This window comes from Vulpes lagopus, chromosome 5 (assembly GCF_018345385.1).
Source record: "Vulpes lagopus strain Blue_001 chromosome 5, ASM1834538v1, whole genome shotgun sequence".
Taxonomy (NCBI): Eukaryota; Metazoa; Chordata; class Mammalia; order Carnivora; family Canidae; genus Vulpes; species Vulpes lagopus.
Window position 1 is genome coordinate 115364129 of NC_054828.1, and position 27043 is coordinate 115391171.

Here is a 27043-nt window from a genome sequence, read left to right on the forward strand (position 1 = left end):
TAGTTTGTGAAACACATATACATGATCCCTGCTACATATTACTATATTATTATTATGGGAATCAGAGTTGATGTGGATGCCATGGTGTTTAAATTGCTTTTATTTTATTTTTTTTATTTTTTATTTTTTTTTATTTATTTATGATAGTCACAGAGAGAGAGAGAGAGAGGCAGAGACACAGGCGGAGGGAGAAGCAGGCTCCATGCACCGGGAGCCTGATGTGGGATTCGATCCCGGGTCTCCAGGATCGCGCCCTGGGCCAAAAGCAGGCGCCAAACCGCTGCGCCACCCAGGGATCCCCCTTTTTTTTTTTTTTTTATTTATTTATGATAGTCACAGAGAGAGAGAGAGAGAGGCAGAGACACAGGCGGAGGGAGAAGCAGGCTCCATGCACCGGGAGCCTGATGTTAAATTGCTTTTATTTTTTTTATTTTTTTTTTTTTAAATTTTTTTTTAATTGTATTTATTTATGATAGGCACACAGTGAGAGAGAGAGAAGCAGAGACATAGGCAGAGGGAGAAGCAGGCTCCATGCACCGGGAGCCCGACGTGGGATTCGATCCCGGGTCTCCAGGATCGCGCCCCGGGCCAAAGGCAGGCGCCAAACCGCTGCGCCACCCAGGGATCCCTTAAATTGCTTTTAAAATGAAGTTGTTTTCCTGGGATATGATTAGTGCATAAATTTCTTCCAGCTAATATATTTGAGTGGTTGTTGATATTGTACTTATTTGTACTTTTTTTCTTAGGCAAGAAAACATATTTTACAAATCCATACCAGGGACTGGAATCCAAAATTGTCAGATGCTTTTTTAGGTGAATTGGCTGAAAAATGTGTTGGTGAGTGCTATTATTTGAATTCTTTGATTGTTGTTTGTTCTGCTCAGCCTCCCCTTATGTTTGGAATGTGAATGAGTATAGTTCTTTCTTTGTGCAATAGACACAGCTGGCTCTGCCTTTAAGTGTAAAAATTATTTTGAACGTTTCACTTGAAGTTTGAACATTTCTAAATTACAATCTTAGCTGCCATTAGGTGTTTGATTATTAACAAAACTAGAAGTAATATGCTTTTCATTCAGTGCTGGATTTTCATAATATTACTGCAGTGTGTCCTTTTAGGGATTTCTCCCTCAGAAATTTTACTAGGAAAAATAAGCTTAACCTTGAAAGATAAAGATCCATGTTGAAGGCAGGACTATAGTCTTTTACTTTGCAGATTACCTGATGGGCTCATCTTCATGCCTGTGGTCTAAAAAGAAGTTGAGTGAGAGTCTTCTTCAAAGAAAATACTTACTGGCATCTGCTAGTATTTCCCAAAATACAAAACTTTCGAATTTAATGTTAGATTATTCACAGAGTGGAAGATCCCCCCGCCCCCCCACAGAGTGAATGATGAATGAATACTACTGTCCTAAAAGGATGTAATGAGAGTATTTTATGTGCATACATGATCTTACATAGGAGATGGAATTCAAGGTTTTGACTCTAATTAGGTCTGAATTAAAAATGAATACATATTAAGCAACTGAGTATACACATTGATATTTCTCCTTCATTCTTTTTCTATCTTTTGTCTGTTTTCCTCTTATTCTCTCACAAATAAAAATTAAAAAATCTTTCTCCATGAACTTTTTAAGCATTATGAAAAAAATCCCCAAAATAAGTTCACTAACAGTCAGCAGTCTACTTGGGAAAACTTCAAAGTTACCAAAACCAGAAAGAACAACTATAGTTTAAAAAATCATTGTGATCCACCATCAAATATTAAAACTTAAATAGAACATTAGTCCATTCAGTTAGCTACATCCGAATTATCCTCTTCATCCACAGGGACCTCCATCTCCGAAGCAGCATCCCTCAGCTTTTGAACCACAAAGACCTCGACATCTTCTGGTGAGGAGAAAACGTAAATCTCTCCAGCACTACTCCAGTTTAAGCTTTGCCTGGTATAAGAGAGCATGCGCCAAACCCATTTCATGTAAATTTGGCTTGACCTTTGCAAAGCCTTGTGCTGCTTTATGGGAGAGGGTGGTATTTGGTACAAAATCCAGTCTTTTCCCTTTTTGAAATTTGACCCCTTTGATTTCCTGCTACTTTTGTGATATTATTTTATTAGAGTATCAGTCAGACTGGGAATTCTTTGTAGATTTTTCTGTGAATTTGTCACAGAATGATCCTTAACTGAAATAAGCAGAAGTCTTCAAATAATTTTGGAAACTCCCTAAAAGATAGGTGTTTTACAATTACTTACTGTTACCCTATCTACCATCTGAAATACTACACTCTTAATCCTTCATCCTAAATATAAGAATCTTAGTTTCCTTTTTCATTTCCAAACGCCACTACTTCTCATTATTCCAAGTGATTTATTTTAGCTCTTAATCAGTTTCTTAAGTTTAAACATTTTAAAGACATAATTTCTTATAGGACTGAAAAACATTTCTTGCCTTTTGTGGGTGGCAGCGGTGGCGGCGGTTTAGAATCTGCTTATATTTACACCATTTTCTTTCTGGAGAGTGATGTAAAAATCCATTATAACTAAATGACTTCTGTTTTTGATTTTGACATATATTCCATGTAAGAAGCCAGTTTCACATTAAAACAAATCAAATGCAGGTCTTCAAACAGGAATGAAATAGTAATAAATTTTAAATTCATTATGAACTTATCACTTTCTGTATCCCGAACATGTTTTAACATACACGGGTTCAGTTCAGTGAAATTTATGCCTAACAAAAAGAATATGTAGTCTTGATGAAACTGCAAAGACAACTGACCTCATGTTAGAGGTTATGGATTTGGTAACTTTTACCTTGAGATAAATTCCCAAGTACGTGGATGGGTTTGCATGCATAATAGGTGAGATTTTTAAAAGTAGTCCTCACGTAATTTCAATGTCTAGGTCACGTGCACAAATAGTAGGAGCTTAAGGTTATGAGGATCTCAAATCTAATCCTGTTTCTCTATTCATTTTCACAAACAATGAAAGTGTATCAGTGAGGCGTCTATCTGTGGGCCTTCATTACGTTTGCTGTTTTACTTCTACAATAACTTCGTAAAATTTTAGTATTTCACTTGTCTAGTCTATAACCTTTTTATATTTTCAGTTTTTCAGACAAATTTCCATAAGTGGCAGTATTTAAGAATGCTTTTTCTTGAGATGCCTTGCTGGCTCAGTCAGTAGAGCACGTGACTCTTGATCTCGGGGGTCGTGAGTTCAAGCCCCACATTGGGCATAGAGCTTACTTAAAAAAAAAAAGAATGCTCTCCTTTGGTATCTAGATATTTGTATTCATCAGAGTATTAGGATTGTAATGGTAGAATTATTAATAAGATTATGGAACTCTTATGAAAGGGATGTTGATAGTTTCCTTAATATCAGCTTTTAACTGTAATAGCTGTATTTCCTGTATATACAAAATGATCATATTATCTATATCTTTTTCTAAATCAGGAGAGTTTGGAGAGTGAAAAAATATGCTTTTATTTTTATTTATTTATTTATTTTTTTAAAATGGGTCTATTTTTTTTTTAATTTTTTTTATTTATTTATGATAGTCACAGAGAGAGAGAGAGAGAGGGGCAGAGACATAGGCAGAGGGAGAAGCAGGCTCCATGCACCGGGAGCCTGATGTGGGATTCGATCCCGGGTCTCCAGGATCGCGCCCTGGGCCAAAGGCAAGCGCCAAACCACTGCGCCACCCAGGGATCCCTGCTTTTATTTATTTTTTTTATTTTATTTATTTTTTTATTTTTTTTAATTTATGATAGCCACAGAGAGAGAAAGAGAGAGAGGCAGAGACATAGGCAGAGGGAGAAGCAGGCTTCATGCACTGGGAGCCTGATGTGGGATTCGATCCCGGGTCTCCAGGATCGCGCCCTGGGCCAAAGGCAGGCGCCAGACCGCTGCGCCACCCAGGGATCCCCCTGCTTTTATTTTTTTAAAGATTTATTTATTCATGAGAGACTACAGAGAGAGAGAGAGAGAGAGAGAGAGGAAGAGAGTGGGAGAGAGAGGCAGAGACACAGGCAGAGGGAGAAGCAGGCTCCATGCAGGGAGCCCGATGTGGGACTTGATCCTGGGACTCCCGGACCATGCCCTGAGCTTGAGGGAGGGACTAAACTGCTGAGCCACCCAAGGATCCCTTATGCTTTTATTTACAACGAGACATGTGACCTTAAATATAATCTCTTTAGCCATGATTATCATGTAATTTTAATTTTGTTTTAGAGTTTAGTAAAGGAAGCTACTAAGCCAGTAGTTCAGTTTTTTGTTTAGTATATCAGAATCACTTAAAAGGCTTTCTGAAAATACTCATTTATGATATTAAATCACCAGAGATTCTGATTTACTAAGTTTGTTGGGAATCTATTTTTTTTTCAATTTCGTTGTTTATTCAGATCAGTAGTCAATATTGAAAACTAAGATATAAACCAGTAATTCTCATTCACAGGAAAATGTAATGAAGAGAAATCTTCTCTATTATAGTCTATTGATTATGGTAATCCAAGTGAAGATTTATTTAAGTGGAACTTATTGTTGATAAACTTTTAACTTATCTTTAGTAGATTAAGCAAAAATGAACAGTACATTGCTATTATGTATGTTACTAACATTATGTCAAACAGATGTTATGGGCATCATTTCTACATAAAATACCTTTTAGTGGCTGCTTTTCTGTTTTGCATTGTTTCTGAGGTTTTTATTTTAGCTTTTTAAAAAAATTTAAGCTTTTGCTTAGAAATAGGATCATGTGATATGTTTACCAACTGTGTATATGCTTTTAAAGAAGAAAAACAAATGTGGTTGTTTATATTGTTTGAAGGTGGTTGTTTATTTTTTACTTCCTTTGAAATGGATTATTTCACTAATTGTAACTGAGCTGGTATTGTACGGTTATTTTGTTGAATGAATATAACTAAGAGATGTTCAGCATAGGAAAAGATACTTTTTTTTTAGGTTTATTTATTGAGAAATACAATAGAAAATGAAAGACTAATGGTAAATTTGGTTATTCTGAAGAATTATTTGGGAGATTGGTTGCTGTCATGGGACAATGTTAGTGCTTAATTTGGTTATAATTTTCAAATTAGATTTTCACAGGTCATATTAAGTTTTCCCTTCACTTTGAATAAATATTTCTTTAAGAATGTAATATTTTTCTGTTTTTTCATAATTTTCATTGAAATTTTTATTCATAGAAGTTGGCTTAATAATAAAAGAATTTAGATTTCTTTAAAAAAAAGCAAAGAAAAGCCCAGTAGATATAATTCTTCCATTTTTTTGTGGCATTAAATGATAACCTTGCAGTTAGTTATACATTCCCAAACTATAACCTTGGAGTTACTCCTTTCTTTTTTCATTCATTCTTTCACTCAGGAAATATTTATTGGATACTTATTGAATGCCAGGCCAGGCCTTTTTTTTCAGTATATGAGATATGTTTAGTGAACAAAACTGATGAATTACCTATATCCTCACAAAGCTCACATTCTAGTTGGGGAAGGTAGACGATAAACATATTAGGTAAATGATAAGGTGGCACATGCTATGGAAAAAAGAGATCAGAGTAAGGAGGATTTTTCTGTTTTTGTAGGACTTGATTAAAGGATCATGGCCTTACTAATAATAGGGATATATATATATATACATATATATATATGTATATATATATATACATGCATACACTTAGTTGTAGATGTGTGGGTCACTTGCAGTTTAATTTTAATTTATATAGTTCTGTGCCTTAATGTTCTTTTTCTGTCAATTAGTCTGGGGCTATTTCTTTTCTGCTCATGGTTTTCCTTTCATTATTTAAGTGTTGCACAAGGTTATTGCGAAGTATAAAAAGATAAACTTGATGCCACTCTGAAGAGCTTAGGGTTTAAAATTTTATTTTTTTAATTTATTTTTTAAAGATTTACTTATTTATTTATGATAGAGAGAGAGAGGCAGAGACACAGGGGGAGGGAGAAGCAGGCTCCATGCTGGGAGCCCGATGCGGGACTCGATCCCGGGATTCCAGGATCGCGCCCTGGGCCAAAAGCAGGTGCTAAACCACTGAGCCACCCAGGGATCCCCAGGTTTAAAATTTTAAAACTAGTTTGAGTGGTTCCCAATGCTGGCATAACTGATAGAGGTGGCCAAATGCAAGTTTAATTGCTGATATGAAAACAACATGGCTGGTTTGAGGTTTTTTTTCTCTTTTTTGTGGTTGAGACCTAACAGTTTGTGTGTTTTTGTATTTGTTGCTTAAATGAGTGAAATGACTTAAAAGCACTGGAGGCTTGATCTGTTAACTACGTAATCAGTGAAGTATGGGTAATGGACAATAACCTGTGTTGGTATAACCCTTAGAACTAGATTATCAGTTATTTTAAGCTAAACATATATTAAAAGGAAGTTAACATGGAAAATCAATGAATTCTTATTCCCTTTAATACCTTTGAAATTATCAGAGATGATGACAACTTTAAAGTATAATTTTTTGAGTAATTAGATATAAACTTGCTGTGGCTTGCATCCATAAAGTTGGTAGTAGAGTAGATCTGTTCTTGAAATTTCTACATATGTTCTACTTTGTACTACTCCCTGATATATGTTTGGTAATTAGTAATATTAGAAAAGTTTATAGGTAAGTGTAATGTCATGAGGACTAAACTAATGATTAGGAATATTGATAAAGGATTGAGATGAAATGTATTCTTTAAAAATCTTTCCTGAAGAAAGGTGTACATTAATTATAATCAGTGATTTTGGCACAAAATATATGGCTAGGTTTTTTTTTTAATTAATTAATTTATTTTTTTTTAAATTTTTATTTTTATTTATTTTTATTTTTTATTTATTATTTATTATAGTCACAGAGAGAGAGAGAGAGAGGCAGAGACACAGGCAGAGGGAGAAGCAGGCTCCATGCACCGGGAGCCCGACATGGGATTCGATCCGGGGTCTCCGGGATCGCGCCCTGGGCCAAAGGCAGGCGCCAAACCGCTGCGCCACCCAGGGATCCCAATTAATTTATTTATGATAGAGAGGCAGAGACACAGGAGGAGGGAGAAGCAGGCTCCATGCCGGGAGCCTGATGTGGGACTTGATCCTGGGACTCCAGGGTCATGCCCTGGGCCAAAGGCAGGCGCCAAACCACTGAGCCACCCAGGGATCCCACATGGCTAGTTTTGATATCATTAGTTCATGCTTTGTTAATTAAAATATTCAAAACAAAAAAAAACCAAAATATTCAAAACATTTTCAGTCTCACAGAGTAATTTTATTAGGTGACTTAAATGGTCAGATTTTGCTGATAAAACTGCACGTAATTACTGATTTAGTGTTAATTATTTCCTTTGATAAAGATGTATGTATTTGCAAACTATAGTTGGTACTGGGAGAATAAACTTACCTTTGTTATTCTTTTCCTTTTGTGCATTAGGTTATTGTGGAGCTGATATCAAGGCCCTGTGCACTGAAGCTGCTCTGATTGCCCTGCGGAGGCGTTACCCTCAGATCTATGCTAGCAGTCATAAACTGCAGCTAGATGTTTCCTCAATAGTGCTCAATGCCCAAGATTTTTACCATGCAATGCAGAATATTGTGCCTGCTTCTCAGCGTGCTGTCATGTCTTCGGGACATGCACTATCCCCCATCATAAAACCACTGCTGGAAAGAAGCTTCAACAACATCCTAGCAGTCTTGCAAAAAGTGTTTCCTCATGCTGAAATTAGCCAGAGTGACAAGAAAGAAGGTACTATAAAGTACTTTTTCATATTATTAAAATGAAACACGTACAGACATTAATTTGAGTTTCCTCATAAGGTTATTTATGTGTTATTCTTTTACATTTGCCATGAGTATAGAAAATATATGTGTTTCACTCACTGGGATATATTCAGGCCTGGCATATTGCCTAGCATATGGTAGCTGCCTGGTAAATCTTTGTCAAAAGAAAGAATGAATGTTCTGTTTGTTACCTCTTGGGACATTCTGACTATCTTAACTTTTGCAATATTAGTTGTACTAAGTATTTAGCTTATAAAATCCATTGAAATCTATACCTGTAGCACAGTTCTGTACCTCTTTTTTTTTTTTTTGGAGAGGAGTATAATTTCTATCAATCTTAATTCCTCTCATTTCTCCTACATGTGTAGCATTGCTTTTTTTTGAACAAATTGACACTTTTGTTAGGTATGTATGAAGCACAGCTGTTAGTACCCACCCAGGTTGTAGTGCAGATAAATTTTTTAGTATTGCACTCTCAATAGAGATTATAGTTCAGTTTGTCCATTGAGCTATAACAGATGGCAGACCCATATAGAGACTAATATTACTTGAATGACTGCATTTTTAAGATTGGTTTTGTTTCCTTGGAATTCTTGATTCTCTTAACTAGATGTATAGATGTGTACTATGTTAAAAAATAAGTTAGTTTGTTCCTTGTTGCTTTTTTAAGAGTTGGCCATAATTCAAGCCCCTAGTAGCTAAGCAAGGTATTGTATATGAAATACTGGTTTTGGTCAAAATAACTTACAGATTTTTAGTAAATATGTGGGTGTTTTGTGAGAGTATCATTTTTTTTTTTTTTTTTTAAAGATACCTGGGATTTGGGATGCTAGGTGGCTCAGCGGTTGAGTATCTGCCTTTGGCTCAGGGTGTGATCCTGGGGTCCTGGGATCGAGTCCCACAATGAGCTTCCTGCATGGAGCCTGCTTCCTCTGCCTGTGCCTCTGCCTCTCTCTCTTTCTCTCTCCCTCTCTCTCTCTCTCGTGAATAAATAAATAAAATCTTAAAAAAAAATAAGTACGTGGGATTTTTTTTTAAATAAGAAATTTATTTATTTGAGAGAGAGAGAGAGAGAGAGAGAGAGAGAGAGAGAGAGAGACTGGGCAGAGAGGGATAGAGGGAGAGGGAGAAGCTGACTCCCTGCTGAGCAAGGAGCCTGATGTGGGGCCTGATCCCATGACCCTGAGATCATGACCTGAGCCAGAGGCAGACGCTTAACCAATTGAGCCACCTGGGCACTCCAAGATGACATTTCTTTTCCAGACTTCTTGTAGTTAGTCAGTGAAGTCTTCCAAATCACATCTCGTAGCACTTAGTCTGTAAAGGTAAAAGAATTCCATTAATTTCATTTACAAATTACTTAAGAAACTGCAGTTTGTCAGTTTTCCTGGTTGATCTGCATTATTTGATAGGTAACTGATTAATGTCACATAATTTTAAAACATTTATCTTAGCTTTGATGGGGTACTAATATTAAAGGACTTTATAAGCCTCATAATCTTTGTGAATTTTTTTTAACAGATATAGAAACTCTGATTTTAGATGATAGTGAAGATGAGAATGCTTTATCAATTTTTGAGACCAGTTGTCACTCAGGATCACCAAAGAAACAGCCATCAGCTGCTGCTGTACATAAACCCTACCTTCATTTTACAATGTAAGTAACATATCAATTTTTAAAAAAATTTAGAGTGATTTTTACTAGCTTACGGTTAGAATTATGGTATATTTTTACTTATGGTTATAACTTTGAGGACTTTTTTTCCTGCTGTTTGGACACAATTCTGGGAAACTTTTATTGTATATGCTTTTGTGTGTGATAGTAAGTTGGTTTATTGGTCAATTAAAGATTATTTTTTTTCTAAACTGATTGTCTGATTTTTTTTTTAAGAAGAGTTATTACTTTATTTTTATATATTTTATTTATTTGAGAAAGAGCGTGCATGAGTGGTGGTAAGGGCAGAGGCAGAGGGAGAAGCAGATTCCCCACTGAGATGGGAGCCAGCTGGCAGGGCTTCATGAGCTGAGCTGATCATGAGCTGAGCTGGAGGTAGATGCTTAACTAACTGAGCCACCCAGGTGCCCCTCTTTTTTATTATTTTTTTAAAACCAAGGTGGAAGGATTGTCTTTAGAAAGCTCATATCCTCAGGTTTAATGCCTTTTATTTTGAACTAAAATAGTCAAATGTGAAATATTTACATGATCTGGAATATTTTAATTTGTAACAAGTGTCAGATGATAGTTTAGGGATTCTAAGACTACTAAAAAGATTCTGAATTAGGAATTTCTCAGTTGGCAGATAAACAGGTAACTTTTTGATTCCCCAAAACCTCATTAGTTTACACTTTCCCTGATTCAAATTTGATAGTTTTTCTGTTTACATTTACCTTTATCCATGTTAAAGCAGCTTTTGTCATGCACTTTTTATTGGTTAAACAACATTAGTGCTAATGTAATGTTAAATTAAGGACCCAATAGTTTTCAAATACTTATTATCAGCTTCATCACTTACTTTTACATAATTAGCATGATAGTTACAGGACCATAATGCTCTGTCCGGTAGGTCTAATAGCACTTTTATTAGAAATGGATAGATTGTATGTACTTTTAAGTAATTTTTTTTAGAGATATTTTGAACAAATTTAAATATGCAACTTTCTCCCATGAAGATTTCTCCATGTAGTTTCTCCCATGTAGATTTTGGTGAAATGTTAATTTGATTATTTGCACTGATAACTCTTATTTTTTATTTTTTAAAATGAGGCTTAAGTTACTTTCATTTACTCCTCTTTTTCTTTTGTTCTATAACAGCAGATTCTTCTAATAGAAACTTTTCTTCTATTCCAGATCCTTTCTTTTATGCACTCAGGGACACTTTCTTAGATTTTTTTTTTTCAGCAATTTCGCAAATCTGTTTTATTGATGGCTAAGGGAAAACCAAAAAAAATTTTTTTTCTGACTTTCACCTGGCTACCCTGTGTGCATGTGTGTGATTTGTTATTTATTTGGATTTGAACTATATAATAGAAGCTAAGAAACTATCATCAGGAGATTTGTTCTAATTTTATGGGATAGCTCTGTTGTCAGTAACGTGATACAGAAATAGATTTTGATATCAGAAAATTTCATGGGAGGTTTTGAGGCTGACTTTTTATTAACATTCTCTGTCATTTAATGTATATCATTGGTATGGCTTGCTTTTGTTTAACTTGTTTTGAAGGAATCGGGTTAATTTTAGCTTCTTTTACCTAAAATTTGTAGTTCATGATGTGATTTTTTTTTTTTTTATTTAATAGAGGGACAGCTATATACTAGAAATAGGCTTTTTTTGTTTTAGATGTTTTGATAAATCCTATTCATTTTTTCTTCAATTTTCTCAATTTTTCTTTCTTTATTCACCATTTTCCCAATATTTATGTTTTTATACCTGGCACTGTACTGGGTGCTGAAAACAAGCATAAGTAAGATATAAAGTAGTTCTTACTCTGGTAAGGTGACAGACATTGTGATATGGCTGAAGTGTTGTGATACCAGAACTGGAAGTTTCCATTGGGAAGTCTTGGCAGAAGAAATGGTGATGTTTGCTGTCCTCAGTATGAAGGGATGAGTTAGCATCTGATGCTTCATACAAACTAGACATGTGGTAGGTATATAAAGCCTGAGGCAATACATATAGGCCTTGTATCAGTCCTACAGCATTTGTGGTATCATCATTTTATAGATGAGGAAACTGAACCACAATGAAAAATAAGTAAATTACCCGTGATTAAGCTGCTAGCAGATAATAGAGCTAGGGTCTGTGCTGTTTGTTTCCTATGATCCTCTTTTTTCTATGATACTATGTGATTTCCAAATTGATTTCTGAGATTAATAGGAAGATAGAGAAATGTATTGATTTTTTGGGTAGGTTGAACAGTATAATTTTCACACTTTCCAAGAAGCATACACTTTAGAATAGAGGCTTTTAATACGGGCTAAACATGGAGGGGGGGTTGTTGGTTTGGTTTGGCTTTGTGTTTGAACAAGTGTTAGCATGTATGTGTTAGATCAACACAGAAAAAGTGCTCGATGGGTAGAAAGCATGAGTTTAATATCTGGTCTCCAGTAACACTAGCTTGGGCATTGCTGGTGGGTTCTTTTTTCTGGGAATAGTTTCCTAAAACAATGTTGAAACCTTTATTTAGATTTAAGGTGAAATAGAAGTCAAGATATTTAAAGTCTACCAATCTGATAGAAAGCCCTTATGATTGAAAATAAGTTTTCTTTCTTACTGTATATTACCATAAGGGGATTAGAAACAGAGCTTTCTGAGGTTTTCTAAATGAAAATAGCTTTGTTTTTTCTGATTAGAAAGATGATATACTCTATAGAAAATTCAAGTAATAAAGAAGAGCATAAAGAAGAAAGTAAAAATTAAAGCCCAAGCACCTGAAGGTAATTTTTGTTAAAGTTTTGGTGACCACACTTCCATATTCTCTCTATGTGTATAGACAGACCCACATATTATTTTATGTAAATTAAAATCTTCCTGTAAGGCTAATGTAATTTGTTTTTTTATCTATGTTGGGAAAGTTATTTCATGCCAGTATATTTTTTAATGACATTCTTTTAAAATAGCTATATAGAATTTTTATCTTTTGGATGTTCCATAATTTTTATAACCTTATTGATAAAGATTGAAATTTCCAATTTTTTTCTTTTATGATAGATATGTGGATCTGGATAGGCATCTTTCTCAGTATACATTTTTAATACCATTATCTGATTCATAGCTTAGGGTAAATTTTTAAAACTGTGATTGCTATGTCAAAGGGTCTATATACTTAAAAACATGATACAGGTGGTTAAATTGACTTCCAGAATAGTTGTACCAGTTTACATTTTCAGCACTGATATATGAGAGTGTTATTTTTCCTATACCCGTGTCAATTCTGAATACTGCCTTTTTAAATCTTTGCCAACCAGATAGATGAAAATAATATCTTCTCACTTGTTTGAGTCATTCATTTGTTCTTTCATATTTACTCATTCAGATAATATGTCAAAGTGCCCATCATGTGCCATATGTTGTCCTAGGTACTTGGAATATGTCAATCAATAAAATGGACATAGACCCCTGATCTCATTCAGCTTATTTTAGATGGAGATAGACAATAAAACAGTAAGTGTAATAGATAAAATTTTAGAAGATATGTACTTTGAAAAAAATGTAGAGAATGCTTTAAGAGGTAAGGGAGTCCTTGGGAGTGGAATGAGTTGCAGAATATTCTTGGATATACGTTATGTGACATAATTGCCAAATTTAATTTTGGAAAATTTTGCCTTTTTTCCATTACTACTAGACATGAGAAAACCAATTTTTCCAATGTCTACTCACTAATGGTAATAAATTAATTTTTAGTTTGTCAATCTAACAGATAAAAGATGTGTTTTTATTATTTTTATTATTTTTTTTCTCTCTGTTAATAACTACTAAATCTTCCCCCCTCTACCTATAACTACCAAACCAACCAGCCTCCCTCCCTCCCTCCCTCCCTTCTTTCAAAGGGAGGGGCAGAGTGGGTCCTACACAGACTATAAGCAGAGTGTGGAGCCTGGTGCAAGGCTTGATCCTACCACCCCGAGATGATAACCCAAGCCAGAACCAAGACTAGGATGCCCAACTGACTCTCCATTCAGGTGCCCCACCAGATCTTTTTAAGCCAACATTGGTCTTGAGTTTTAGACTATCTCTAGCTCTCTGTTGCCCTTGGTGTGCTACACATCTTTCATATGTACTGAATTGCATCTCCCCTTCTTGTTCTGCGAGTCTGGTGAGCTACCATCTGTGCAGGTGTTACAACTAGAATTGGACATTGTCCTCAACTCAACTCCTTCCTTTTTCTTTCTTCTTTATCTAGTCAATGACTAGGTCCTGTGAATAAATTTCATCTCAGGCTGTTCCTTCTTACCCTCTCTGACCCTGTTCTTGTCTAGATTATCATTAACATCTCATGACTGGGTTATTATTGAAGACTCCTAATTGGTCATCTTTCCATCTTTCCTCCTGTTTTGTCTTCTTTCAAACCCTTTCCTATACTGTGTAGTGATCTAGAGTTATCTTCCAAAAACATGTATATGATCATATCATTTCCCCTGCTTAAGCTAATATGCTTCCTCATTGTCTTCAGTGTGCATCCCAAACTTTTAACATGGCTTATAAACCCTTAGTCTTAGTAGTTCTTCATAGTCTGATTCTCCTTCCCTCCTTTCCTCCCTAACTCAAACCTTTACCCATACATTGCCCTAAAACCTTAAAAGAAGTTAGCTGTATGATCTCCAAAGGGCCAGGGGCCTTTGATCATTTATACATCCTATTTTAACACTTAGAATTCGTCCTTTTTGCCTTCAACCTGTTGGGTTTGTGTTTTGGTAACCTAGGAAAGCCTTTGTTGAGTCTCTCATTGAGGTCTCTCATGGCATTCTGAACAGTGCTGCTTGTTAATCGCACTGAATTATATTGGTTGTAGATTTCCTTTTTTTATTCAATGCTATTCAAGTAAGAGCTCTATAATAACTGATATTGTTAGAAATCCAGGGCTGAAGATTTAGCATAGGATTCATTCTCCAATTATTAAGTGAAATCAATGAACATTTAAAAAACTGTTATGTTTCTATTTTCTATTTGAATTATCTGTTTATGTACTTTGCCCAGGAAGCTGTTTTCTGTTAAAATCTTATGAACGTAAGCTCTTTATACATTAAGAACTGTTCTGTGGGATGCCTGGGTGTCTCAGCAGTTTAACACCTGCCTTTGGCCCTGCGCGTGATCCTGGGGTTCCAGGATCGAGTTCTGCATTGGGATCCTTGCGGGGAGCCTGCTTCTCCCTCTGCCTGCCTGCCCCGCCATCTCTCATGAATAAATAAATAAAATCATATATATATGATTATGATATGTATGTATATATACATATAACATAAACTATATATAGTTTATATATAAATTATATGTATATATATATATATATATAAACTATTCCTGTTGGGGCACCTGGATGGTTCAGTAAGTTAAGCATCTGCCTTTGGCCTGGGATCGAGTCCTGCGTCGTCGTCGGGCTTCCTGCTCAGTGGGGAGTCTGCTTCTCCCTCTCCCTCTGTTCCTCCCCCTGCTTATGCGCTCTCTCTCTCTCTCTCAAATGAATAAATAAAATCTTAAAAAAAAACTGTTTCAGATTCTTTGTCTCATTTAGTTGTTTTCTGTTTGGTTCAGAGTGTAATTTTTGAGTTACAGAAGTTTGTAGAGTTTTATGAATTTAAAATATACAAATCTCTTGTTTTTTTCTTCTTTCTTTGTCAATTAAATTTGTGAAATGAGGATCTGAATCTTCCCTATTTTAAAACAACACTTATTTTATAATCCATTCCCATTTCATTTATTTTTTGTGCTTATTAATCTTATATGAAATTCTTTGAACTACGGTGAGTTAGTTCCTGGGCTGCCTATTATATTCTGAATGGGTGTTTGTTTTCTTTGGTGTATTCTACATTATTCTATTATTCTGTGTTATAATATATTTCAGTATAAAGTAGTGTACATGCTAACACAGTGGTTCAGTTTAGCAGTTATATGGACCTGAATGAGAATTTGAATTCTTTCACCATCATTTATACAGTCATACCTAACTTCTGCATCTTGGTTTCTTCACTTGTTTAATAAGAGGAAGCTATGTTTTTCATAGGATTGTTAAGGAAATTAAAACTTTATTCATAAAGTGCTTATTATTAAAACAGTTTTAAATGTTCTGAAATTGGAGCTAGTGCATTTTACCAAATATTCTTTTTTTTAAAATTTTTATTTATTTATGATAGAGAGAGAGAGAGAGAGAGAGGCAGAGACATAGGCAGAGGGAGAAGCAGGCTCCATGCACCGGGAGCCCGATGTGGGATTCGATCTTGGGTCTCCAGGATCGCGCCCTGGGGCAAAGGCAGGCGCTAAACCGCTGCGCCACCCAGGGATCCCTTTACCAAATATTCTTGATGTTCTTATTTGACTGTTCTTTCAGATGATATTGAGATTAAGTTCTTTTTGCGATTAAGTTTTAAATCTCCCATTCTTCCTCAATTTTTTTTATATTGATGTGAATATTTTATTTTAATGTTTTCTTCATTTTTATTTAAATTCTAGTTAACAGTGTAATACTGGTTTTGGGAGTAGAATTTAATTAATTATTTATTTTTAAATATTTTATTTATTTCTGAGAGAGAGAGAGAGAGAGAGAGAGAGAGAGACAGACATAGGCAGAGAGAGAAACAGGCTCCATGCAGGGAGCCTGATGTGGGACTAGATCCTGGGACTCTGGGATCATACCCTGGCCTGAAGGCAGACACTTAACTGTTGAATCACCCAGGTGTCCCCGGGAGTAGAATTTAATGATTCATCACTTATATTTAATACCCAGTGCCGAACATAAGTTCCCTCCTTAATCCCTGTCACCTATTTAGCCTGTCCTCTACCCACTTCCCTCCATCAATCTTTAGTTCTCTGTAATTAAATCTCGTATGGTTAGTGCCCCATCCCCCCTCTCCTTCTTTTCCCCCTTCCACTATGTTCGTTGGTTTTGTTTCTTAAATTCCACATAGGAGTGAAACCTTATGGTATTTGTCTTTCTCTGACTGACTTAATTCTGCTTAGCATGATACCTATACTCTAGCTCCATCCAGGTCATTGCAAATGGCAAGATTTCATTCTTTTTGATGGCTCAGTGATATTCCATAGTGTATATACCTTATGTTTTTATTTATTTATTTATTTAATTTGTTTGTTTATTTATGATAGTCACACACACACACACAGAGAGAGAGAGAGAGAGAGAGAGAGAGAGAGAGGCAGAGACACAGGCAGAGGGAGAGGCAGACTCCATGCATCGGGAGCCCGACGTGGGACTTGATCCCGGGTCTCCAGGATCGCGCCCTGGGCCAAAGGCCGGCGCTAAACCGCTGTGCTACCCAGGGATCCCCCCCCCCCTTTTAAAATATTTTATTTATTCACTAGAGAGAGAGAGAGAGGCAGAGGGGAGAAGCAGGCTCCATGCAGGGAGCCTGACATGGGACTCAGTCCCGGGTCTCCAGGATCACGCCCTGGGCCAAAGTTGGTGCTAATCCACTGAGCCACCTGGCCTGCCCCGCCCCCCCTTTTTAAGGATTTTATTTATATATTCATGAGAAACAGAGAGAGAGGCAGAGACACAGGCAGAGGGAGAAATATATATATTTTTTTAAATTTTTATTTATTTATGATAGTCACAGAGAGAGAGAGAGAGGCAGAGACACAGGCAGAGGGAGAAGCAGGCTCCATGCACCGGGAGCCCGATGTGGGATTCGATCCCGGGTCTCCAGGATCGCGCCCTGGGCCAAAGGCAGGCGCCAAACCGCTGCGCCACCCAGGGATCCCGAGAAATATATTTTTTATCCATTCATGAGTCAATGAACATTTGGGCTCTTTCTATAATTTGGCTATTGTTGGTAATGCTGCTATAAACATAGGGGTGCATATGTCCCTTTGAATTGTAGTTTTGTATCCTGTGGGTAAATACCTAAATTGCTGGATCTCAGGGTAGTTCTGTTTTTAACTTTTTGAGGAACCTCCACACTATTCTCCAGAGTGGCTGCACCAGTTTCCATTCCCACCAACAGTGTAAGAGGGTTCCCCCTTCTCCCCATCCTCCCCAGCATCTGTTGTTTCCTGTGTTGTTAATTTCAGCCATTCTGACAGGTATAAGGTGGTATCTCATTGTGGATTTGATTTGTATTTCTCTGATGATGAGTGATGTTGAGCATCTTTTCATGTGTCTGTTGGCCTTGATGTGAATACTTTAAATATATGAAATAAAAAACCATAAACTATAGTTAACTATAAATGGGTTAGGAAGAATTGACATCTTTATATTCAGGCTCATTATGTATAATATATAGTTTCACATTTTTGCTAAGAATATTTAATATCGTTTGTCTTACTTTACATTTGCATTTGTAAATAGGACCTCCTTTCCTTCTTTATATTGGTTATTGATGGTATTATGATATATTTTGACTTTTCTGCTTTTTCTTCTGAATTGTTATGATTTCGTGAAATTTTTTAGTGCATACTCTTATCCTTTACAAGTAACTGTTTTCCTTATTTCTATTTCATTTTTTGTTTGCTTTATTCTTATTGCATTGCTTAAAATTGCCTGTATTATCTATAGTGATAGTAGATAAACTTGTTTCATTTATCATTTTAATGGTGCTCTAGAATCTTGAGAATGCAAGTTGAATTTAGTTTAATATATTTTCCTAAATTTGCTTTCTCTGTTGTAGTTCTTTAGATATTATGTATTAGGATATGGACATTTAGTTTTTATTGGCCCCAAACCAAATTTTACTGCCTGTGAAAAAGTCCTACATTTTTTTTTTCTATCTTAAAAATTGTGGTAAATAAAATATACATAAAATTTACCATTTTAACTATTTTTAAAAATGTCCTATATATTAGGTAATCTTCTGATATACTTATTTCTTTGTTGAAGTAGGATTGTTAACATTTCACCTTGGATAATTGATAGCTAAATCCCACTTGCTGTCTGAAGCATTTTCCAAGTTGATATACATAGTATGATAAGGTGAATACGCAGGTATTTTTACATTGTTTTAGAAGGAATTTTTATACTTTTACATCTTGGTTATTAAAATGGTCAGAGAGATCAACATTTTAAAAGCATAATTAATGAAAGAATGATTCACTGTACATAAAATATAAGGATAAGAGAAAGTTCTGTTAATTTGGAGTTACATTTTTTATTGTAAGTATTTTACCTAATTTTTCTTCCTGATCTTCAGAGTGTATGGTTTTGAAATAATTATCATGTCTTAATGTATTACAGGTCACCATATCATCAGCCAACCTCTTACAGGCCAAGATTATTGCTGTCTGGAGAACGAGGCTCAGGTCAAACTTCTCACCTTGCTCCAGCACTTTTGCACACTCTAGAAAAATTTTCTGTGCACAGACTAGACCTCCCAGCACTTTATTCAGTTAGTGCCAAAACACCTGAAGAATCATGTGCGCAGGTAGGTTTGTACCATATCAGAGTACTTTTAACTTTCTTATTTTTTATATCTCTGTAGTGTGTGTAGATAAAGTTTTTTCAAAGAACAGTAATGTCAATATTAACTTTTTGTTGGTTATTCATTAACATTCAAATATTAAGGCTGAGGATCCTTTTGATAGATATATTATGTTTAAAAGTGAGCTCATTGTTTCCCCATGATATTTCATTATTTTCTGAAATTTCAATATTCTCTTTCTTATGTTAAAGTTTTATTAAACATTGTAGAAAGGAAGTTTCTTTTGCCTCTTTCTTTCTTTCTTTTTTTTTTTTTTTTTTTTTTTTAAGATTTTATTTATTTATTCATGAAAGACACAGGGAGAAAGAGAGGGGCAGAGGAAGAAGCAGGCTCCACGCAGGAAGCCCGACATGGGATTTGATCCTGGGTCTCCAGGATTAGGCCCTGGGCTGAAGGCAGTGCTAAACCGCTGAGCCACCGGGGCTGCCCTCTTTTGCCTTTTTCTCACCCACTTTTCAACGCTGTGGTTTTAGAGCCTTTCTAGACTTATGTCTCTACTTACCTAAGAAGGGGAAATGATAACCAATTTGAGATGCCAGAATTTAAAATTAATGTAGAAAAGTGATAGCAATTTAAAAATTATATGTATTTGCACCAAGAGTCAAGTGTGATACTTGATTTTTAACTACTTTATATTTGCTGTTTTGTGAAGTGCAAAGTTCTATCTAATGAGGCTGTTTATATTCCTTGAGGTTTTAATATATAATTATGAATTTATTGTAAGTGTGTCATGTTAGATCTAGAGGTTAGGGGAATAAGTTTTTTGAGCTAAGGGACTATGTCTTCACCATTTCTGTCTCTCTGACACAGTGCCCAGCTCATAGTAAGTACTCATTGAATGTTTAAATTAAATGTTTCTTATGAATAAATTAGAGGAATGTCACTTTCTACTTTGATATTTAGCCTACTTTTAAGAGATGAGGTGACTACAGTAGTAACACTGAAGAGCATTGCACATAATTTTTTTTTCAGATATATTTTATAAATATTTAACACCTACACATACTGCCTAATTGAAAACCTTTCTATACCTTGTAGCAAGAAATGTGTATTTATTTAATTGTCCACAGTGTTTATTTCATTCTTTTTTATTTACAGTTGTTTGGGTATCAACATTCTAGTAGCACTTCACTACTTGGAAAGCCCTAATTAATTTTCTTTCTAAAACCCATGGCTTAAATAAAAAAACTATATACCAGTACTTTGTTCCAAGCTTTATACATTTAACTCATCCCGACTGTGAGTGTTTTCCAATAATGTTGATTTATATATTTGTTCATATCTTTCCTTTTCAGTGAGAAAAAATTATTGCAGTTTATATGCAAGTAAGAGAATTACTCAGTACCATTAAAAATAAATCCAGGGAGAGAGAATCTAAACAGTCACTAATTGTGGAAGAAGAACTTGGAGTATCAAAAAAGCACTAAATCCAAATAGTTTCACAGGTCAATTCTTTTAATCTTAAAGGATAAGATCATTTTGATGCTAAACTGAACTACAAAGAAAACCATAAGACTAATCTCACATAGGCAATGGTCATAAAGTGAATATTACAAATAGATTCTAATAGCACACCAGAAGAGTAGTATACCGTTATTGAAGCATGCAAATTTGGGGCACGTGAGTGTCTCAGTTGTTGAACATCTGCCTTTGGCTCGGGTCGTGATCTCGGGGTTCTGGGATCAGTCTCACATCAGGCTCCCTGTGGAGAGCCTGTTTCTCCCTCTGCCTCTCTCTGTGTGTGTGTGTCTCATGAATAAATAAATAAATCTTAAAAAACCATGCAAAATTGATTTAGTTAGACATTAAGACATAAAAATACTGGGACAGACTGAAGTTATAAATCTTTGCCTATGATATGATTGTATATATGGAAAACTTACAGGACCTACTGAAAAATTACTAGGTACAGTAAGAATTCTGTAAGATAGACACTTTCAAAGTTAATGTAAAATAGTTTTCTTTTGTACACATAGTAACAAGTTAGAAATAAAGTAGAGGAAATGATCCCATTTAAAATAACAAGTTTACCTGGAAATTAAATTATTAAGGGCCTAAAAGAAGAAAACCAAAAATTTAGTGAGGAGGACAGTTGAATAAAAAACAACAACAACAACAACAAAAACTTTTTTTTTTTTATACCTTGTGTTTTAATTACTGTACTACAAAGTATGTACTCAAGTTAAATTGCAAACTGATTAAAATATCAGCTACTTTGCTTTGTATGTAGCCTTGGACAATTTGCTTAACTTCTTTGAGCCTTAATTCTCTCATCTGTTAAATGAAGATAATGGTGCTACATAATAAGGTGGTTGTAATGATTAAAACAAGATCATCCAAGGGCGCCTAGGTGGCTCAGTCTGTTAAGTGTCTGCCTTCAGCTCAGGGCATGATCCCAAGGGTCCTGGGGTTGAGCCCCACTTTGAGCTCTGTGCTCAGAGGCAGTCTGCTTTTCCCTCTCCCTATGCCACTCCCCTTGCTTCTGCTCTCGCTTTCTCTTTCAAATAAATAAGTAAATAAAATCTAAGAAAGAAAAAAAAAAAAACAAGCTGATCCAATAGAATGGCATATAGTACCCAGTAGCTGTTAGCTGGTATCATATTTATCACTACTGCTACAGCTTCTTGACACAACCAAGGGCTGGTAAGAGTCAAAATTGGAAAGTTGTGAGTTCTTTTCTAAATTAATGTATAAATTAAATGCAATCTCAGATATGATGTACCCAGAATTTAAGAGGAAGAGTTACAAAAGGGCTTTGCGTTTCTTCTAGAAAATAAATATGAGGGATTCCTGGATAACTCAGTCGGTTAAGCTTCTGACTCTTGATTTTGGCTCGGGTCACGATCTCAGGGTTGTGAGATCAAGCCCTGAGTTGGGCTCTGTGCTGAGTGTGGAGCCTGCTTAAGATTCTCTTCCTCTGCTCCTTTATCTGCTCCTCCCCACTGCTTGCATACATACATTCTCTCTCTCTTAAAAGAATGAATGAAAGAAAGAAAGAAAGAAAGAAAGAAAGAAAGAAAGAAAGAAAGAAAGAGAAAAGAATGAAAGGGAGAGAAAGAAAGAAAAGAAATATGAGCATAGCAAAGACACTTTTAGAGGGAAAAATATGAAGGATTTAAAAAATGTAACAACATAGTAATAAGGAATATGTACCTGTGCAGGGAAAGACAGATAAAGTAATAGAAGAGAGAATGAACACTTAGGCTTATGTAGAAATGAGAGTTTAGTATCTGATGATGTTTAGCATATGAGGATGACACTTGATAGCATAGAATAGATCAATTATTTAATAAATGGTCATGGAAAACTGATTCTATGAGGGGAAAAATAAAACAAAATGGGATTTTCTACCATTTTTGGGGGGCCCCCAAATAAATTCTAGATGTCACCAGAACTGTAAAAAGAGAATTCACAAGGTCAATATATTTATTATCTTGAATATGAGAAAGTAGTTTCTATGCAATGAACACAAACTAGAAAACATAAAGACTTGAACAAATTTGACCTTATAAAATGTGAATTACACATGGCAGAAATATTGTAATAAAATTAATAGACACAACCTGGCAAAAAAAGTATTTGTAACACACATCAAGGGTAAGTTTCCTAAATATACAAAAATATGTTAAAATCAGTAGGAAAAAGCGACAGTGACAACGTAATATAAAAATTGGCAAAATAGCATGCCATTTATAGGAAGAAAAAAATAGAAAAAGCAACAAGTAATTTTCAAAAGATTCTTAGCCTCACTTATAGGTGAAGAAAATGCAAATTATAGCAACAGGATACTATTTTGAAACAACTTTCTGGTTTGTAAAAATAAAAAGCTGATGATGCCTGGTGATTTTGGAGAGTAGATTGGTGTTATTTTAAAAAATTTTAAATACATATACCTTTTGGCCCAGGAATTTTAAGGAATTTTTTCTAAGGATGTTTCAGCTATAGTCATTGCTGGATGAACAAGGACCTTTATCACAGCATCATATAGCATTCCCAAACTAAATAAGACCAACAAATTAAATGTCCTTGAATGGTGGGTGGGCTATGATAAATTATGGTATATATCCTTATGTACTGTGAAGCCATTAACAAAATGAGGTAAATTTACATAGGAGATATACGTGAAAGGGGATATTTGTGAAAACAAGTTGTAGATTAATCAATAAAAATATGATCTTTGTGTAAAAGTAAACCTTAAAAGTATATATTCATGCTTATCTATAAGCAGAAATTTTGTCCATAATACCCCCAAAAAACTGTTAATAATCATTGCTGGGCAGCCCCGGTGGCGCAGCGGTTTGGTGCCGCCTGCAGCCCAGGGCATGATCCTGGAGACCCTGGATTGAGTCCCATGTCAGGCTCTCTGCATGGAGCCTGCTTCTCCCTCTGCCTGTGTCTCTGCCTGCCTCTCTCTCTCTCTCTCTCTCTCTCTCTCTCTCTGCATCTCTATGAATAAATAAATAAAATAAAATCTTTAAAAAAAATAATCATTGCTTTGGCTTGGGGGAAGGAATTGGAGAATTGGGGAATGAATAAAACTTTGTCGTTTTAGTTTACGATCTGCTATATGGTTTGGATTTTTTTTTTTTTGATGTGTATGTTTGATAATATCAAGCAAAGTAAAGATAAAATCACTTTGAAAGAAGATCATTTTCAGAGAGAGAGTATTCTCTCTATAGTTCTTTAGCTAAAATGTCTGTGTACCTGTTCATAAATCCATTACTGACTTAATACTGGGTGAGGAAATACTTAGGAAGCAGTGTATTGAACTATATGTTGGTGTTGCTGCGATTCTAGAATTTTTTTCTGTGTTTCACTGGGCATCATTGGGGTAAATTTGAATTCTAACTGTATCCTCTTAGATCTCTTTCTCATCTTTTACTACTTTTTTGTTGTGTTTTTGGGAAGGTTGGAGAGAGGTGTCCTTTGGTAGTGGAAAAGAACAAAAACATAACATTTTTCTGGTTGTATTACACTGCATTTAGTACATCAAGATATCTCATCTTTTCTGCTTATGCCAATAAGGTCCTGGATGAGAAGTAGAGCTTATTTTTGAGTGACCACACCTAGGTGTCCAATCTGATGGGGGACTGAGTAGAATTTTGTAGATATGGTAGCTGAAGCTCAGACTTCTGAATATTGGCTAGAGACCAGATAAACTGTCCTGGTTAACCACTGATTATTTGTATTTTAAGTACATATATGAAGTTATTTTAAATTCGTAAATATATTACTGTCTCTTATAAAAAATTATCCAAAAGGAGACTATTACATTATAAAACTAAGCAATTTTTTTCTTAATTTGTGGAGCTATTAGTTGGTATAAGGAGATAAAAAAGTCCTAGGAAAGAGAATATACTAGTTAGGTGCTAAAATGCTGGAAAGAAGAAAAACCTCTTCTCTTTCCTCCTCTCTTCTATATTCCCTTTCTTCTCTTTTACCTTACTTTTCTTGAGAGTTTGTCTTCCTATAGGTAGGATTCTCTCTAAATTGATGTGGTGGTTTAATCTGTGGCAAATGGCAAATTATTCTTCTATGCTTTTCTCTTTTCCCCAGCCTTTGAGGTACTTAATATAAATTAAATTGGATTATTTAATAATGTGACACAAACATGAAAATTAATCTTAAAGAAGTCTTAAATCTTTAAAGGGCTGTATTTATATATGTGATAAGGTGGAAAAGTAGAAAGCCCAGTTTATATTTCTTTATACATGTTTAATTCTATGTCTATTTTTTAAAACATATTCACACTCAGGGATGTATATGAAAATCTTCTTTCCTTCATACTGCCTCAGCCGATGATACTATAAATTATGTGAAAACAGTAGAGGAATTAATGTCTACTAAAGGGTTTTCTCATTGTTTATTAAGATTTATTGAATATAGGAGTTGTCTGGGGGTGCTTATTAAAATTTCTTTTTCCCTGGGTCTACTCTCAAGATTTCTGATTCTTTAAATTTGAGGTTAGCCCAGGAAAATGCACTTTAAACCTGCATCAAGGTGTTACTATTCTGGGTCTTCAGTAGATCACACTTTGAGATACAGTACTTTGGCTGATGACTAGACACTAGGTATTTATTACTGAAAACAACTCCCCAATACATAAAGTAGTGTGTGTGTGTGTGTGTGTGTGTCTGTCTATATATCTGTCTGTATCTCTCTCTCTCTCTCTCTCTCTCTCATAATCTTCCAAAGGCTCTGGAAGGAAAATAGATAACTGGTGTAACCTGAAAGATTTATTATTCCATTAAGTTTACAAGTAATTATTGAGCTCTACAATAAAATTGGAGATGTTAGTAGCTGTAGTAAAAGACTTATCTTTATTAATTCTCTTTAAAAAAAAACCAGCTATGATTCCCCTTTTCTGACGCCTTCAACTGTTTTTTTTTTTTTTTTGTCTTTTGTCTTTTGTATTATTTCTACTGTTGATTTAGGAAAACCAGGACTGATGAGTGTATTGTATTTTATCTTTTTCATGAATACAGAAGTACGATTGAATTGATAAATTTATATGTTATCTGTCAGAAGCTTTGGAGTTTGGCTACTGTAATGGTGTTACAAGTAATTTCAGTCAGTCAATAAGGGTTGTTGTGGGTGTGTTTTTTTTGTTTTTTTTTTTTTTGGTGAAAATTTAGTATATTTCTTATCCCAGAAAGAAATCGTATTTGGAAATGTTCAGAGGAAATCCTTTTGGCTAAATAGCTTGAAGGAATTAAGATACTTACCTATGTGTATTCTTTGGATGTTCTTATGTTTGTTTACAAGGGTTTCTGGATTTTTCTCATAACAGTCTGTGTATACTTTGGATACTCTTGTGTTTGTGCACGTGGGTTTCTGTGTTTTACCGTAGCAACAACTTTTTTTTTTTTTTTTTTTTTTTTGGAGTTGTAAACAAATTAAATTGCCCTGGTCCAGAGTTTATCACATTTACTGAAATTCTTGAAGTTTTTAGGCAATGAAAATAACAGAAGAGGAATTTGGGTGATTTAATTTTCATAAAATGTTGCTTAATATTGCATTTGTTCAGACTCTAGTTATGTTTTATAATAGGCTATTTTTGTATGCTTGTGGTGAAATCGAGTACTTTATTTCTTGAATCCTGATCTGAGACAGTCAGTGTCTCCTTCTTACAGAGATGTTTGTTAAATCCTAGGTAAATAGAATATAAATGGAGTAAAGTGAGAGATATGATATGAAATTATTAGTAATGCAGATATTTATTATAACATTTTGTGATAGCATGGTATAAGGAATTGAATAAGCTTATTTTAATAGTGCTTTTTATTATAAAAATCAAGAATATTTTAGCCCCTGAGATTTTTAACTTATGTTTAGTAATTGTAGCACATTCATAATACTCTAACAAAAGCAAGACAAATTCTAGAGCTTTATTGATGACAAAAAGTCGTTTCCTTCTGTCTTATATGGCCCCTTTTAAGAAAATGAAAGCTATACGAGCTTAGAGCTTTCTGCTTCATTCACATTTGTGTTTAAAATTGCTCTAGTTTCCATTTTCTAAAGCAAATGGCTTGTTATGGGCTCTATAGTCTTAATTTTTACAATATAGTAAACCTTCATGCACTACACACTTTAATTTGCTGGCTAAAATACTGACTTGAAAGTTTAGCTTTTGAGATGATAAGAACTCTTATAAATAGAGATGCAGTTTCCATAATTAATGCTTCCTTATATGGATACTTTTAACTTCAATGGCCTGATTTTTCTTTCATATCTTTAATATTCAGAGGAAGTAGTGTGTGATTTTTTTTTTTTTTAAATTTTAAAACAAGTTACATAAGGGACTATGATGTCTGGCGCAAGAAGAGGCCAGAAGGAAATAAAATATATTGTTTACAGAATCAAAATGAACAGTTCACATACACTGGTGTTTGTTCATTTTATTTGTGCAAGAGTGCTGGTCATGTCAGAGGTATTTTGGAACGGTTGGTTCAGTAATTTGGCCTACTGTCTTTTTTTCTCTATAACAGTTTTTCTGTTTTCTACTACACCTTGCACATCCACCAATCCAAGACACCCTATAGGTGAGTATTTTTCTAGTTATCAAATGGCATCACTTGTTCCCAAGACAGTTGCCGCTTCACTAAAACTAGGCTTTATTTTTC

At 34.9% G+C, this 27043-nt stretch overlaps 1 protein-coding gene across 2 annotated transcripts in view; it reads left to right on the top strand.

Moving 5' to 3' along the window:
* ATAD2B (ATPase family AAA domain containing 2B) overlaps positions 1–27043 on the top strand; it is a 155889-nt gene that overhangs the window by 79025 nt on the left and 49821 nt on the right. For both annotated transcript variants that reach the window (XM_041755482.1, XM_041755484.1), the window contains exons 15-18: positions 747–837; positions 7431–7742; positions 9299–9434; positions 18677–18863. In XM_041755482.1, the coding sequence (XP_041611416.1) occupies positions 747–837; positions 7431–7742; positions 9299–9434; positions 18677–18863 (726 nt within the window). The remainder of the gene's footprint in view (positions 1–746; positions 838–7430; positions 7743–9298; positions 9435–18676; positions 18864–27043) is intronic.